The sequence below is a fragment of the Limulus polyphemus genome, unplaced genomic scaffold, assembly GCF_000517525.1.
Source record: "Limulus polyphemus unplaced genomic scaffold, Limulus_polyphemus-2.1.2 Scaffold793, whole genome shotgun sequence".
Classification (NCBI taxonomy): Eukaryota; Metazoa; Arthropoda; class Merostomata; order Xiphosura; family Limulidae; genus Limulus; species Limulus polyphemus.
In genome coordinates this window covers 95,861-114,694 of record NW_013666403.1, presented here as the reverse complement: position 1 = coordinate 114,694, position 18,834 = coordinate 95,861, and the positions used below count along the sequence as shown (strand labels likewise).

The 18,834-nt window shown below is 29.3% G+C and overlaps 1 protein-coding gene across 2 annotated transcripts in view; it reads right to left on the bottom strand.

The window, feature by feature from the left end:
* LOC106460552 (spectrin alpha chain-like) overlaps positions 1–18,834 on the bottom strand; it is a 78,484-nt gene that overhangs the window by 55,205 nt on the left and 4,445 nt on the right. For both annotated transcript variants that reach the window (XM_013920267.2, XM_013920268.2), the window contains exons 2-9: positions 16,721–16,987; positions 12,772–12,897; positions 11,276–11,416; positions 8,548–8,631; positions 7,121–7,225; positions 6,334–6,425; positions 2,412–2,556; positions 1,114–1,230 (exon numbers count right to left, since the gene is read on the bottom strand). In XM_013920267.2, the coding sequence (XP_013775721.1) occupies positions 1,114–1,230; positions 2,412–2,556; positions 6,334–6,425; positions 7,121–7,225; positions 8,548–8,631; positions 11,276–11,416; positions 12,772–12,897; positions 16,721–16,963 (1,053 nt within the window). In that variant the 5' untranslated portion in view covers positions 16,964–16,987. The remainder of the gene's footprint in view (positions 1–1,113; positions 1,231–2,411; positions 2,557–6,333; positions 6,426–7,120; positions 7,226–8,547; positions 8,632–11,275; positions 11,417–12,771; positions 12,898–16,720; positions 16,988–18,834) is intronic.

Here is an 18,834-nt window from a genome sequence, read left to right as displayed (position 1 = left end):
AGGAAAAGTATTTTTAATTTTAACATGAAAATTACTTTGCACAGACTATTCAAAACATATATTCAATATATTCATGGACAAATCTTTATTTTATTTCATTAAAAATACTTCACATTTTGTAGGTGAAAGACTTGTAATATTAACTGAAAGATTGCCAAATTTTGTGAAGATATACCCACCAAAATTGAGAGTTATAAGTATTAAATCTATAGACTTTAAACAAAACAAAATGGTCACATGGTCGGTTAAATTGATCAAGCCTGTATTAAGATAGTTAATAAGGTTTGAAGAATACACACACTGACATAATCTATAATATATCAACCTAATAACTTGAGCAATCAGAAATCATACAGACACACACGTGTGTAAGCATGCATGTCTGTGTGTGACTGCCATAGCTCCAAGAAGAAAGAACCTAGAAACCTGAAATTTTGCACCCATATTATGTAGACCCTGAGAATGTGCACCTGGGTATTACTTATCCATGTGCAAGCATATCTTTTTAAAAAACCACATAGAAATGGTTCCTTATATAAGAACTTCTAATATATAGAAAAGCCAGTGCATTTTGGTAACAATGCATTTCAACAATGGCTTTTATGTCATGTTGTTTAGTATATTTTATACGTTTATGCTAAAATGGTTTCAGAATACACACACAATCAACCTAATAACAGGAGCAAAGTCGGGTACTTTTGCTAGTGTGTGTATGTGTGTACACACACACACTCAGTTATGCAAAAGTCACTTGTCATCATGATTTTTTATTTCCTACTTGTACAGTTGTTTAAAATGTACATTGTTATCATGACAAACTGTCACAATAGGATCATTTCCACAATGTTAATGATATTTCAACCACTTATTTTAACAAAAGAAAATGATGTAATTATAAAATACAAATATGAACATTAAAGAAAAATCTCAGTAAGGCTGGAGTGCACAACTTTTGCATTACCCTGTATATTAAAGGCTGTGAAAATATATTTCAAATACATGAATTTTGTAGATAATTTTTTTTGTTTTTAACTTAAATAAATTTATATAAATACTTCCCCCTACCACTGAAAGTTTTTTTTGCTATGTAAAAATCTTTAAAAGCTTTCATACCTTAGATTTTAGCATCTCCCAGTTTGACACAATTTCAGAGTGCTTCGATTTTATTTGATCTGCATGGTCTTCATGATTTGCACAGAGTCGTTCAGCTTCTTGCCCGATTGTCAGTACCTATAAAGAAAATACACAATATCAATTCACTGGTGTAAAATTTGAAAAATGTTTAATCATTAGCCAGGAAGAATTTTAAAATATATATCTGATCTATATTTCTTTAAAATAAACAATATTATTTAGAACACAAAAATTACCCAAAACAAAAGGTCTCAGAAGTCTGCCAAATAAATCAATGTGCCTGAACAAGTTTAATATTAACAGTGGTAATCTTGTATTAAAATACCAAATATTTTTTTATCTCTACCTTTTATGTATAGTATGGTGCATTATGCTCCTACATATACATACAAATATTTTTCCATCATATCCAGTCCAATTTAATGCACAGAAAGTTTAGATTTAACGTATATATTTCATTTTATAATTTGTTCTTTGATAAATGTGAAATTAAGCTTTTCTACTGCTAAAAGCATGTGTTTATAAAAACAACTTTGTATAAACAATTAAACAATTTTCTGTAATTAACCAGCAATGTTCGATTTTTGGTAAAATGAGCTGCAAGTTTCAAGTTTTTCAGTATATAATTTGTTCTCTTTAATGTATCTGAAATTAAGCTCTTTATTAGAAGTAACAGTACAATGTTATTAAAGAAAGTAATATTCAAAACGATTATCTTAAAAAATAGTTTCTCCAATGAGAAAATCATCAGATGCACAATGAGAATAGATGTATTCATCAGATTTTAGACATACCAGTGTGTTTCAAAAACCTATTACTGATTTTTTTCGACAACTGACATCAGTTCTATTTCTCATCTTTCTCCCTCTTTGAACCATATGAGGTTAATGATTTGAACACATGTCAATTAAAAGGTGTTGAAAGGACTGATGTATACAGGTTGTTTTGAGTATCTTTATTTAGAGATAGGCTTAAGAATGATGGGAAGCATGTTGAACAAATTTTGCAACAGTTTAACAAATAACCTATATCTCTACAAAACTTATTCTCAATGTGTCCCTAGAATGAATAGTTTTAAGATATAATCATTTTGTGTGATCCTATATGTTGTGTTTGAACAGATTTATATATATATATTAAAAAAATTATTAATTAAATTTTTTTAGTTAAAAATGTTAAGGATTACTATTTCTCATTTCAGAATAAAGTTCTTTCTATATAAAAATTTCATGTAATGTTATGATATTTATTATAACCATAGAATTAAAACAACAAACTTTATCTTCCAAAGCTGCTAAATCTCTCTCGATTCCTTCGTGTTTTCGTTGAAGCGTTTGGACGCTGACCAAGTCTCGACCAAAGTCATCAGAAGAGAGTACCAAGTCTTTTTCCGTGATCCAAGCAATTGTTTCATCAGCATCTCTATAAGAAATATATTAATGTAATAAAATCCTAGCTATATGATGCTTTGCATATTATAAGCATAAATGATTATTATTTAACTTTAATCTCAGAGAGAATTTCTTGGTTTGTTTAGAATTGGTGTTCCAAACTATAAAATTTTTAACCTATTTATAACATCCACAGAAAGTAAAATAGATTATGGTAATTTGGGGCATTGTGTTCTAGTGAATGATATATTTTTTGCTAAAATGCACATTTGCAAACTCCATAATTTTTTTGGACATCCAAATGTGTAAGACTCAACAAGGCTTAGGAAGGAATGTTAAAGATTTTTACTCAAGTGCAAATGGGTCAAGAATGAAGTAAGTATTACACATCTTTGATTATGTTAACTTTTAAGACACGCCGAGGTATTCATCCTTTGTCCAGGTTATGAACTTAAAATACTGTGTGGGTGGCTGCTATGATACTTAACCCAAAAATCCTAACTTTAACACAATCTATTTAACATATTCTTACATATTCATTATTACCTCACCAAACGTTTTGTATAAGCTTTTACCCTATGACAATAATGCCATTTTTAAACCCATCTCTTTGTATATTACTGAGTTACATTCAAACTATAATTAAACCACTTTACTAAAAATGTATTTTAATGAAATTATTATTAAGTACGTTATAATTCACACTTTTATATTATATAAGTTTTTACTTCTATATTTAAAAAAAAAATCTCTGAAACAATAAAACTTCAACACTCATCATGACTACGATTAAAAATATCAACTTCAGAGTTATATAGGAGAAACAAGTGCGAGAATGTAGACTTGACTTGGTTCAGATAGTCAAAGTACAAGATGTAGAAATTCTTGTAAATGTAATTTGAGTCAATTCAAGAACCAAAGCCATTTAAAAATATCAAAGTCAAATATCAACTACGCCCACTTTCAAAGTAGAAGCTGAGTTGCAAAGCGACAGTTTTAAGTTGAATGGCATGCTTATAACCATTAGAAAGAGCAGATTTTGCTCTTGAAGGTCATTACTGTAACAGGAATGTGCCTTCATACATCCGTTTTTAAAGGGGGGGGGATGAGTGCAAGTTCATTGTTGAGAGCAGGGTCCTTAGCATTTGGCTATACTTTCTCACCTTATACAGACTGATACAGTTAAACTGCATTTAGATTTTACTTTTATATTTTAGTTAATTATGTATTATTTATGTTTTAAAATTCATATTTGAAAGGTTTAACAAGTTTTATAAGTTTACTTATTCATCTTTTATTTTGTATGTGTACAAAACGTTTTTGCCTGGGACTAATGTGCATCTCACCCAAACAGTTCGTAATATTGGTCAGTGGGCACCAGGTGACGTTTTGGTATAAATGATAAAAGATAAAATCAAAAATAAAATTAGTGAAAAGATAAAGAAATAAAATTATGCAAATTAAAAGAAAACCTTTCTTAAGATATTCTACATGTTCCTATTTTTTAATTTTAAATATTTCATTGCACTGTATGTTGATGATAAAGTTAGTGATGTCATACAGAAAATGGAAAATAAAATATAAACATTTACCTAAAAAAACCTTTTGATATTTATTTAGGAGGTTCTAGAGATTATGCAAAAGAAATGTGAAAACTGCGAGATAATTAATATTTTTAAACTCAAAATAAAAATCACCTTGCATGTGAACTTTACTACAGAGTGAGAGTGCAAACAAATACAGTAGAAAAATAAAATATTATTTTTCTGAAACTAAATACTGTTATGAAAGTTCATGTCAAATTTCAAACAATTTCATTCTCTAGTTTCATTTTTGTAAAGATCTTTCACGAGAGTTTCGTAACATATTTGCAAAACCTGTTTGTCATTGTCATAAGGTAAATAACCCAAAATGTATATAATTTAAACATGATATACACTGTACTAGCCAAAGTATTGGTGGTAGGTGTGCTTTCTATTACCCACTTTTAACACCCAGCTCTTAATGTCCTTTCACAGTGTTTCACATGATTTAATTAATCGATGGTCGTTAGCCACAGAAGTGTTTTATGAGGTGAAGTTGAAAGGACATGGGTGAAAGTAGGAAGTGGGTATGAACTCAATAAATAGCTCTTCATATCAACCTCATTATTGCTGTTAGAGTAGAATCTTCAGTTGAGTTTATGTATTATTGCAATAGTGGTGGCCATTTGTTTCAGTGTATTCTTCCATAGAGAATGCTAGCACACTCTTTGAGATATACAAGAAGTCTGTGTACCTTCCCACACACTGTGTGTATGCTGTGTTATAAAAAATTACTTTGTTTGTGTGTGTAAGCATGTGGTGGAAGTAGTTAATGTTAACTTATGTTACAGATAATAAATGCTCAATAACAGCAATAATGGGGGATGGAAGGGGTTGTGAACCTCCTATTAACATGCCAAATGTTCCAAACTATAATCCAACAAAGTTTGGTTGACATTAGCCCGGCAACCTAGTAGTAGTTAGATAACCAACAGACAGATTTTTGTGCTTTATATAAACATATATAGATAAACAATAAGTCATTTTATTTCATATTTTTCAACTGTTCATTTCACTGCACATTGATGATTTCCCTATTGTTAGTATTAGGCTAGAGAAAATATAAAATTTTGCAAAAAAAAACTTTTGATATTTATTTCCAAGTTTCTAGAGGATATGTAAATGAAACATGAAAAATATTATTTTCCTTAGCATAAAAAATCAATTTTCATTTAGGCTGACTCAGCTAAGGTACTGGAATATCACAGACAAATTTTTAGTACAAGTAGCATATTAAAGTATCTGATTTTTGTGCACAACAGACTTTGAAGGTTTAAAAAAGTTTGCCAAATTTTCTGAAGACACGTAGTGAATTCAGATTATAGTAAGTATAGTTTCATAGTTCCAAGATTGGTAAAATTGAACAACTTCATTTTTATATGGTTAATAACAGCTCTGATTTAGGGACAAGTAATTCTATATCTTTATGTTAATGCACATTTTAAGAAAAAAAACAAAAAAACACTAAATGGACATGTTTAACCTCTTGCCACATGATGCAGATAGGTCAAAGTGCATATAATGATTTCTTTTTTTACATCAAAGTATAGTTACTAAATCAAATTAAAATTATATAACTTAATTTCTAACCTTCAGAAGGAAATATATAAATTCTCAATATCCACTTGCATGTGTATCATATGTTTGCTACAATTTGTTCATTATCTATTCTTATCACCCTTCTCCGATGTCCCGAGGTTAACATTAATTACTGATTTTAGTATAGATATTACTAAGGCATAGTTAATTTTTCTTATAGACTAATCTTCTTTTTTTATGTAGATATAAACTAGAAAATCAGACCCACTTACTATGTCAACCTAACCTATCCTTTCTTTCACAAATTGCCATTAATTCTTTCTAACGTTTGCTATTAATCACTTATAAATAATAGAAGGACAAAGTTTTAATTTATTGAATGACATATAATGCAAACTTGGTCTCAGTAGAGTTTTAGTTATTTCACCTCTAGGTTGAAAGTAAACATAATTATTTGAAAAATATGATTGTTTTGTGTACAAAAGACTTGTGATGTTTATTAATTTCATGAAGATACATATACCACGTTAAAAATTATAGTATGGATACTTTCATGTTACCTGGTAGTTAATGGTCAGTCAAATAAACCAAACCCTGTCAACAGAGTTAATGAATAAGACTACAGTTCTTCATGGTTGAAACATACAGTTATTCTTTACTAAAAAGTTAATGCACAACAGATCTACCTGTTAAAGCGTTGGATTTCATGGGCTCCAAACAATTTTTCTTGTCTCAAAAGTGTCAGAGCTTTAAGTCTCTGCCATGCATCATTTAATTCCTGTAGAAATATTAAAACCCATTTAAATCTTGCTTATAATATGTTACTAGAAACTAACTAACAATTGTTCTACCATTATTTTCACTTAACTGAAAATTATTTCTTGTAATTATCTAGAGAAAATGAAATTTGTGCTAAAATAAAACTGACTGGGTGACATAATTACTTCCTATTAGATTTCTTAAAAAAGTCTAGAGTTTAATTTTTTTTCTTTTAACCTTTAAAATGAGATGGTAATATTTGTGCATGTAAAATGTAAAACTATATCTTATAAATCCACAGAAAAACCATACATGTGTTTTGTGAATTCAGAGTGCACATCACCAACAATGCACAACAAATACTTTGTAAAAAAGTTAATATATTTGTCTGAGGCACGAGTTTTGACCAATTTTTCATAAAAACACATTGGGCTAAGATACAGCAGCATAAAAATACAAACATCATCATCATTAACAACATGCATAATTAAAATATACATGCACATTTTAAGCATAAGATACAACATTAGTGCATTTTTAATAGCCATAACTGTTAAAATAACAGAATTCTACATTTAAAAGATAAACGCTCAATCCTACTATTACAGGATTTATGAGAGATGTTTATTAGAGATTAAGAAATAGTAATAACAATTAATATACTCCAGTATATAATAGTACATGCCCGGAGTGCCAGAAATATATTTTTAATACCTCTTTTTTCTTTTGGATTACTAATTCTTCTGGGTGTCCTTCTTTGGTAAGCTTGTCTCCAAGTTCATTCACTTCTACTACCCTGAATTCTTGGCTTGCCATATCCTGTTGGTACGATATCAGAAAACACTGATCACTAATTGAAATATTATTTGAGTATTTTCCCACTCCCAAGAATATTTAATATTTTGACTAAATACTTTTATCAAACACTTTGAAAATTCACAAAAGAAGTTGGAAAGTTTTTTTGGAGCAGAAACTAGAGATACTGATACATATTTGAAGCTACAATAATAGTTAAACTTCTTAAATTTACATAAGGTTGGAAACAAGTAACAATCTGCTACAAGCTGATATCACATAACAAACAAAAGTAAATATATTCAATATTTGAACATTATCATGTAATTATAACCTTTAACACTTATCACACAGCATCTTTTTCTGTGCATGTCACAAGGTTTTTGTGAGTTAGATTCAAACTTTAATTACACTACTTTCTTATCATGACATATAAATATATTTTAAATAAAAATGTATCTAATAATCCAAATCTTAATAGTATACAAGCTTTAAGTTCTTACTTTTATATGGCAACTAAAAAAAATCTTAGTATGAGAATTGTAACCTTTTCTCTCTAGGCATCCCCTCTTCTAAATTATTTACCACCCCTCCAAGAAGTACGAAATATAATAAATTACTCATTATAATGTAGTCCTATAAAGAATAACAAATTTTCATATGGTACACTCGCAAGCAGCTCATGTGTTAAAGCTATTTAGAATAAAAAATCATAGTTTCATGTTACAATTTAAAGTCATTCTAGAAAGCAAAAAAAGGGTAATTTAGATTTTTTTCAAATTTTCTTTTTGGTGGTTACAATGCAAGTCAAATTGACTAACCTCATATAGAGTTAGGGTAGAGAAAGTAATAGATAAAATATAAAGTTTTACTGACAAAAAAAAAAAATACAATTTATTTAAGAGGTTTTAGAGATTATGCAAATAAAATTGGATATTTTGCAGATGATGAAAAGTATTTTCATTCTTACCATGAAAATCACTTTGGACTTGGAGCAGTCAAAACTTTAACTCCATATACTCAAGAGAAATATTTAGTAAAAATACTTTTTTTTAAAATTTATTTTTTTGGTCTACAAATGACTCTTAACAATTACTGAAAGCTTGTGAAATTTCATGAAGATACACAAAACATATTAGATGATAAAGTGTGAAGCTATAAAAATCAATTTGGGGTCATGAACTTGATTGATTCAACCGAGCCATATCGAGAGAGCTAATGTATTTTATAAATTTTTTACTTTTACATTCAATAACTTTCACAAATTCCGTGCAGGTTGGGCAAAAAACATTTATACTAGTAACTAAACGCCTTACAACTATTCTTCAAAATGAACTGATGATTACCTTGTGAAACTCATCAAATTTACGTTGCAGAACTTCAACGTGTTCAAGGTCCTGACCAAACTCTTCTGTGGTTACAAAAGCTTCCTATAATAAGACAAAATAATAGCATACTTTATATGTTTCTATCTTCCAAACATCAGCTACTATAAAATTAAATTGCCATATATCTTGTATTTTCAGTGGTTTAATACTTTTTTTAAACACTTTTTCTGATAACTAGAAAAATCATGACCTTTTTCATAAAAGCTGTTAATTTCCGAGTTCTAGATTATCTATATGATCTATAAGAATCTAAAGTACCTTTAATGCCACTTAACACAGCCCAGTTTTACGCATTCCAACAGCATTAGATATATGTTTCAAAGTGTATTAAAACTGTGCTAACATGAAAGACACTGGTTTGTAATATATATATATAGTTAAAATTAATTTCAAGCATTTATTTTTTAACCACATTATATTTGTGCTAGGTACTTCATCAAATGTCAATAGCCTCACAAACTGGCAAGTAGAAAAGCCTGTTCTTCATCACAGAGATGATGGGAATTTATAGAACTACACTGAATCATTGCTATTAAAGTTTATGTTAATTCCATTTGTCTTCTATTTCTCCTGCAGATTGTCTCATTATAATCTGTATTTGTACCTTGTTAAATAGCACAGGTTGCATCACAAAGAATTTGCACACATAGGAAGCAGCCCTCTGCAGGATATTAAATACTGTAACTATCATGTCTTGATTGGTATTATATTTACAAGGTCAATACACAGAATTGAATTGATATTTTCAGCTTAAATGGCTTATAATTTTGGTACATTTCTTTGTTATTGGTACAGATCTAGTCATACACTTGCTGAAACACTGTACAGTAATACTTACTCAATGGCAACCATGGGAACTGTAGATTGGCCAAAGTGCAAGATGATGAAAACATTTTACAAAAACTTTTAATACCACAAGATTATACACAATTCAACTTCTACCATATACGACCAATAAATGTAGGCAGTGGCTATATTTTTGCCACTTGTAATGGGATTTCGGTGACTACTGCTACGCATGGACAATTAATTATTTTTGGCTAGATTTTTGAATCTCGATCACAACTAGATACTGTTGTAACAATAGCTATTGTTGCTTAGGTTATGCTCTTACTAAATAACTATTGATGCTTAGGATACAGTAATTTGATCATAGACTAGGCTTATTGACTGTTACACTTATAGATCCCTAGATAATTATACATTATGAAATTATTCTGAATCTTGTGTTTCAAATAAAGCACTGAGCTGAAGACAAGGCTGGGAAGTATCAAAATTACTGCCATGTTTGATATATCCCTCCTCTGTAAATTTCACTATATGTGCATGTTTAATGTTAATGGTTTAAGAACAGCTACTAAAATTGTGATTACAGGCATAAGTATAGCCACTACAATAAATGTAGGTTCACATTTGTAACTGAGTATATTTGTTACTAATTAAAATCAAAACAAATCAACCACGTGCCTAAGAATTTTGTTTAATCCTAAAAAATAAATGTTATTTAAAATCTGCTCAGTACAACAATAAATGTTCCTGGCTTATTATGATATTATAACCATTTTGAATTTGTAATTTTGTTAAACTACTGTACTAAGTTTTAAGTTGGATTATATAAAAATCCTAAAAGACTATTCACAAAATAAAGTATCCATAAAAAATGGAGAAACCTTTTCCATATATTACTCTTAATAAGAAAAGGCTCAGAAATCCAAAACATCAAAATTTCTGGTATAAATTCTATATCAATTTTATTATTAAAAACTGCTATAGGTTTTGAGAAATAGAGAAAGTTTCTAAAATGCACTAAACATAAGAAAATGGACAGTGTTGTTAAGCCTATTGTTTAACTTAGAAACTTCAACTGCAGAAAACTAATTTTAATCCATTAAAGTAACAGAAATAGAGGAAAAATTAAACTGCAAAGAATGACTAATAGCTTAGCACAGTATATTTGTTTGTGTATATGTGAATATTTTCACACACAATTTTTAATAAATTAAAAATACTATACAAAGCATCCCATGTGTGGTTAATGTTTGTTTAAATCATTCATATCTAAAAAAATTAAGGTAAAAATTATTCATTGCAGCAACTGTAAAAAATATATTAACTGTTGGAATATATCTGTTTCATGGTCAGGTTCATCTCTGCTAAGTTAATTTTTTTTACTTAACTCAATACATCACCATCATTAAAATGTAAGTAACTTGCATTACTTCAAGAAAAAACTTGATTTAAGTGGTAAAACTAAAATCTACAATATTTATTTGTGTAAACATTTTTACTTACTTCAAATTCCAAGCGTGTTCTACATTTTACTTGTGAAAATAAATTTCCACTCTTGCTGTCAAATATATTCATTGTTGAAATTACATAAAATGGTTTAAAGAAAACTCATTCTACACAAGACATCCTGACCTACCAGAATGGTCAACCATTAAGTTTCCTAGTGAAATTTTGTACACCTCAAAGACCAGAATTAATGTTTTTGTTATTGCGTTTCTTTCTGTCTAAGTGAAAAAAAAGTTTGATGGTAAATATTTTTGAAAAACACAACATTTATATATATATAGTTACATAAATCTATTAATCTTATGCTCAGCTACAAGCAACTTAACTTTGTATTACTGCTCAAAAACAAAGGGGCTGTATATATATTCACTAGTTCCTAGTAACAACCTACCTTATCATTGATCCAAAACATTACTTCATCACATTGTCGTAAAAACTGAACCAGCTGCAGAGCTTGTTGCAACTTCAAACCTTTGTCTGCAAGTTTAGACAGTAGAAGTTCCCACAGTACATGAAGTTCATCCAATCTTTTCTATTACCACATATATAATAAAGAAAAAGATTTAAAAAATTGCTTAAACTTTCAAACTTCGTTCTTTTATAAGTCTGGAAAAATAAAACTGACTGTGAATTAAAACATTTTAAAAACTAGAAAATTGTACATTTTATACATTCCTACTTGTATCTTTAACTTATTCAATACAATAATACACATTTTTAGATATCTAAAGCCAGAAAATTTTCAGAGATAAAGTACAAAATTTATAAAACCTTGTAATTTAACTTTTAAAAACAAATTGTGAATGGAACTTGTAAGCTAAGCCAAATTTATCAACTAAAAACATACTGAAAACCCAAACAAATATATACTTATTCTGAAAGTCCAAATACAGGAAATCTCACATTTAAAACACTTAAACAATGGGCATGAAACTTTGTGAATTCTTTCTACATAGTGATTAGTTTAAACATGTTTACTTTTGTTATTAATTTGATTTAGTATTTGTATGTTGTGAAATATTTCCAATTTTGTTATAAAACAATATACTTCCTTTCTTTTTAGGTTTTATTTTTTATGCTCACTAAAAACTTCATTCCCTCACAAGCTACATTGTTTCAATACCTTTTTTTTTACACATTTTCATTCAAGACTGATAGGTCCCTGTGGAGTTCATGCCATAACACCTCATCATAACCTTTTACAGAAGACATAACACAGTCACTGTTCACCAGTCTGCTGCTACTAGACTAGCATTCAGCCCTCACCAAAGTTGGCACTGATTTATTTTGAATGTGAGTTCCAGGACAATTTAAACAATTTTTAACAAGTAAATTAAATTTTAGTCAATTTTAATCAACCTGAAAATCTTTAAGGTATTTTGGTATTATTGAAGCATCTGATATTGTTGAAAGGGCTCATGCACAAGATGACAGAACAGTGATTATTTCAAACTTCTTAAATTCACCAAGATTTTGTGTCTTTCACCCACTTTGACACTACTAATCTACATGTTAGGTACACTTTCGGAGTGCAACTGTCATAACACAAAATGTATCTAAGATTTTCAGACAGGTGAAATAAACTGATAATACAATTCTAAGTTAATTGAATTTGCAAAGCAATTTCTCTCATTTACTTTCATACATTTACAATTCAGTTATCATGGCATTCAAAGCTGGGTAAGTTTTAACACCAGAGAATAAGTGATTTGTATCAAACAGACACAAGTTAATTCAGCCATTTTTATATCTAAACTTTTAAAATACAAGAATCTCCAAAACTTGTAAATGCACACATTGCTTCAAAATAGGTACAAGTGTTAAATGTGTGAACTTGTAGCTGCAATTTCATATAGAAATTAAAAAAAAAAAAAACGGACAAAATACCTTTATAACTTCTGAGGCAAAGTGGTTCCTGTTAATCATTTCCATTCCACTATTGTCAAGAACTGCAATTGCATTACTATGGGCTGCAACTTCTGCTTCAAAAGCTTGGTGTTTCTGAATCTTTGCCTGTAACAAACCTTCTTTCTTAGATAATATTTATTATAACACATTAAACTGTTTGCTAAATTCTTCACTATCTTTAAACAGTCTGTTTCACTAATAAACAGCCAGTGAAGTATAATCCAACACAATGTAGTGATTTGTTTATTATTTTGAGGTGTTTCTAAAAATGAAACTTGAACAAGTGGATTCCAAAATGCTATTTTACTGCAATGCAGGAAATGTTTAAAACCTTACGAAAATACATAATACTGTTAAGCATGTAGTCTCATAAATGTATTAATTACTAAAATTAAAATAAACAATACAGTAAGTGTTTAGTCGTGCTTTCTAGAGAAATAAAAATCTTATAAACAAAATTATAATTAAGAATAAAAATACCAAAATCACTATATACAAGTACTTTCAAATTATGTGATTACAAACTAATAATTTCTAAGTATATTTCTAGCTAAGCTATAACAACCAAGTCCAACATTGCAGAGAACTAATGTGATAAAAAACACATGCGACAAGCAAAAAGTATGATAAACTATGAAGAAAATTAATTTTTCATACATTTTCAAAACATGGGTGACTCTCCTGGAGGGCATAAATGTAAACATACATTTACAAAGCTCAATTTTAATGGTCATCCTAGATGACTTAAAATTTCTGTGGATGACCAAGTTAAGCCCCTGTGTTGTTTAACAGGTGACTAGCAATCTGGAAAAGACCCTTACTCAAAATTGCATCACAGTCTACTATACACTTATCCATGCCCACACTACACATGTAATGTTGACTCCAATCCTCAACCAAAATCATTGTTAATTTCTCATTCCCTAACTACAAACTTGAAAATTTTAACCCCCTACAAAAATATATTTTGGTCCATTTTTTTATTTAAAAAAGACTGTACTTTGTACAGTAGAAATGCTGATTACAATCCACCAAAAGGGGCTGAAAACGTTAGGAAAAGTTCCCTTTTGTGATTGGCTAATAATGATGTTTTACTCACTAAACTTTCTATCATGGACAAGCGGCACCTCTGTGCTGCTTTATGCATGTCAATTTTGTATGAAGTTCAAATGAGCATGAATGGCTAGTATAGATGCTTATGACAATAAAACTAACATGGCTATCTCAACTTCCCACCGATAAGCCTTTGGTAGGAACTAAAATGATCAAATTTGCAAAATCAAACTCAGAATTTTCATCGTTAATCGTCACAATTCAAACACTGACCCCCTTTTGATTATGCACATATAGGCCTAAGGCTAACATTAGACAGACATGACCAATCAAGTCTAGGAAATGTGGAAGGCTTAGCTACCATGAGAAAAGTGGGAAAAATCTAAAAGTTAAACAGAACATAATAATAACTGCAAGCAAAATTTTATGAAAGTATTGATCAGTATGAAACAGAATAACAATAAATAAAATAAGGTTACCTTTGCCTCTCTCCAGGTCAATGCAAACTATGAGCATGAATGACAATACATATCAGTGTGTGTGTGTGTGTGTGTGTGTGTGTGTGTGTGTGTATGTGTGCGTGTGTACATGTGCAGCGCTTGGGCATTGTGTACATATTATGGTACAGTTGTATGTGTGAAAGTTCCGATGCAAGTCTACTCTTACTATAGGCTGTACTTGGTGTGCGGGCCAAGCTGGTTAGAAAGATCACTGACTGTTTGTTTCCTTAAGATACTATTTAACATGAGCATGATTTAGACTTATTTTTTCTAATGTAACAAAACTTCCAGGAAATAAGTAATCAAAAATTAGTTGAACAAAGATGAAAAATTGCCAACTTAACATTAATTGTACTTTTTGGAAATAAATAAGATATAAAAACATCAAAATTTTTGTAACTGGGTCTTTTTTAGTGTCTTTATAAATCATAATGTCATAATTGGATCTTTTTGAGGGTCTATGTTATTATTTGTTTGACAAAAAATACATCCTTCCAGACAAACTGGAAATTTATGGTTTAGCAAAATGTTTTAGTTGTTTTCAATCATGCTTACAGTTGACCTCCTTTTAATTACATTTATTAAACACTAGGCAAAAACTGATTTTGAAAAGTTGATGCACATATATAAATACATATCTACACAAACTTATAGCTGGTAACACTTTCAGTTTTTAAGATTAATGAAAAGTATATTTTTTTGTACTTGATTTATTTATTGTACATTTTATTGAAGAAATGCTCTACAAACCATATAAAACTGACTCAGTTAAAAAAAACATTATCAAAGCAAGCCCAAAATTTGGGTGCATAAAGTAAACCCACAATGGTTAAAAAGTAACATACAGATTAGGGAAGACAAACTTACAACAGTCACTAGCAATGTTTATGTTGTAACTAACACACCAGTGCCATCAGTTTAACATTCTATTAACAATATTTATGGCTGTTATTCCAACATTTCACGTAGTTTGTCTAGCTTGGAAAAATTTAGTTTAGTCCTAAATACACTGTGTAAGCAATGAAAAATCATCTTCATAAGTTCAATTATAATTAAAGTATTTTAAACACTGTAATTAATAAAGATTAATGAAACTAATTATTAAGACCCACAGCCAAGAAAAAGTAGATATTTTACTAAAAATTTAGCAGAAACAAAATTATGAAACATGCACTGTACATACGACGCATATTAACAACAACAGAAAGCATAAAAGTAGTCAGATGTCAAATCAGTAATATAAAAAAAATGTGCTGCCATATCAAGCCCGAGTTTTTCACAGCCCCAGATCTTAATAAAAACAATACGATATTACTTACAGAACACAAAAACACCAGTTGTTTGCTATTTATATCCTCAGACATCCAACACACGAAACTACACAATTGCTACTGTAAATATACAACATCATAATCTAGATGACAAGAAACTGTTAATCTAAATTCCATGGCATTACTATAAAGGAAGCTATTAACACTGTTTTAGAGAGGCAAAACTACCACCATATATTTTAAAGAATCTGGTTGGTTCTGTAAAGGGCTATTCTGAATAATAGGGTTGTGATCCTAAAGCTAATAAGGGCTACTATCAAGTGTCACTTTCTTATTTGCTCTGATTTGTTGGTGTGTATTGACAAAAAATCGTGATATCTAATCAAAAACACTCCAGGTGTGAAAAAAAGGTGTGGCCAAAAAAGGAATCAGTGTGCGACTTAAATGAATGAAATCAAAATTAACAGCCAAACTGGTAGATATACTTATGACATTGATAAGAATTTTACAGTAAATATTCATTCATTAGTTAGCTAGGCCACATATTATTTTACCCACCATCATGCCCCAAGTTCAACAAAAAATGCAGAGTATTTGCTGTTAAATTCTTATCAATGCTATATGTGTAGTTACCAGTTTGGCTGCCAATTTTGATTTTATTCCTTTAAGTCGCATACTCAATCTATTTTTGGCCACACCTGTTTTACACATCTAAGGTGTTTTTCATTAGATACATATTTTCGTGACAACAGAGTATCAGATCACTAATTTGTAAAATACTTTTGGTTAAATTAACCAAAGTAATCAACAGAGAACTTACTATACGCATCATATATATATATAAACAAGTTACCAGAAATCAAAGATACCTTCAATACACAGTGTACTGTTAAAGAAGCATGCCATAACAAGTAAATAACCTTATTATACAGTATAATCTTTCACATACACAGTTGATTATAATACATGTACTACATTCCATGTCAAGTGGAAATAGTTCCAAAATATTCAAACATTAGACTAATCATATTGAAACCTCAAACAAGTACACAAGTTTTTGATAATAGAACCAATATAAATTCTATGTAACAATCAAAAAGCTACCTGTAAATTTGTTGGATCTTTATAGCTCTCATCTGAAGCAGCTTGTAATTTTTCGTTGATCCATGACTCTAGCTCATCCGCATCACGCTTAAAATATTGAAAACGTCTAGCATCTTCAAGCTTTTCACGTTTGATGCGAGCTTCATGTTTAAACTGTGAATAATGATGAAGAACTTGCTCTCTTCTCTGTTGTATATCATCCACACTTTCTAACACCTTAATATCTCGAGGTTGAGCATCCATCGTTATTGAAAATGCTCAACAAATCTAGAGAAAAATTAATTTAATATTTTCAGTCAGTATTGTAACTAAAATGAACACAAGTACATTTAAAGTATACTTTCTGTAACAATTATTATGAAATTCTATAAACAGATGACTATAATGTACATACATCACCAAGAAAGTACAATAGTATCACTGCCTGAAGTCTATTCTCATATAACTCAAGCTTTAAAGCATTTTCAGTTGTAAGTAGAAATTTATCAATTAGAAGTATTCTTTAACAAAATCATTTAATCAAAAAAGATATGTGCAATCAAATAACTAATCTTGATATTAAGTAAATACATGATGTCATGTAAAGTAATCCAAAATTAAGATCCACTGTTATAGAACATAAGTCTCAACAATTTCACATCTTCTTCAGTCCACTGAAAAGGACACATGAAAGTGACAAAACTTGCTCCATAATAATGGTAACTTCATTTTAAATAATCATTTCAAAGTATGCCTCTCTAGCTCAGAATAACATACGTTCACACAGTCCAACTTGTATGAAGAGGTCACATAAGTGATAAAACTTGCTACATAATAGTGGACCTTAACTTCATTTTAAATAATCATTTCAAAGTATCACTTAATAGCTGGGAATAGCATACTGAATCAATATAAATTTTTTATACAGGTACTGTTTATGCAGAAAAGTAGACTAAAAGTAACACTGTATATTCTGCACGTTTTCATTTCACCATACATCAATGAATTCTAATCATACTAATTAATGTACTTAAGCAAAAACTTGTCATACATGTTATGTACAATCACAATTTAGCATTTTCAATTAACATTAAATGCTTCACAACATGTTTAACAATAAAATGCACTTACAATAAATACAATTTGAAGGTTAATCAAAATCACAAAATGGCACAAGAGGTGTAAACACTGATTTTCTGTATAAATGATGCAGAAAGTATTATAGAAAATTTATAATATTAAAAAAGTTAAACTTAATATTTGTGACATTATCAAACATACCATGCTTTAGAACATGTAAGAATACAAAACTGTAGTATTTGCTGCTTATTTCTTAATCATAATCTTCACAATATATTGAATGAAATCAATGTTGCTATGTGGTAGAAGTTTAATTTGCTAAACAAGTCAGAGAGACTTCCTGATTCACAATTTCAAAAATTTTAATTTTCAAATGAAAATGCATTAGCTAGTCAAAGCAAAAAATGATAAATATCATACAACTTGGAATAATTATTTAGAAATATTGTTACAGTAAAGAGAATGCAGTGTTGAACTTAAGTCTGTGTAATTATATTTGCAGTTAACTACTATCATAAGACTTACACCAGTCTATAGAGTAAAATTTTATAAAATACGTGTATTTATATATATATATACTAACAAAATATTTTATTCAAATTCTTAGCTTAAAAAATAATCCTACTCATGTCAGATTTTAAAACATTTTTGGTTTTTTATTGGGCAAGTCTCACCCATCATCCAATGTATAACAGATACATGTATATATGAAATTTGATGTAACATGAACTACACAAATACATATATAAATAGACAGGTTGCAAGATATTCCAATTATTCCATAAATAACTTTTGTCAAGGAAATAATTTTAATTTTTCTTAAGTGTGTTATTATTTAGTTTCTTTGTCTTAATCAAGTTTTGTTGTCTCTATTCATATGAAAGCTATGATTTTACAAACAATCATCACTATAGCACCAAGTTAGTTTGAACTGATTTACTGCTGCACACACCTCAGTGTAAATTAACATTTAGTTTGAATATGTTCAACAGAAAAGTCTTGATCTTATTTCATAAGATATGGGAGTTGTACTGAAGGATTTATATGATTCCAGG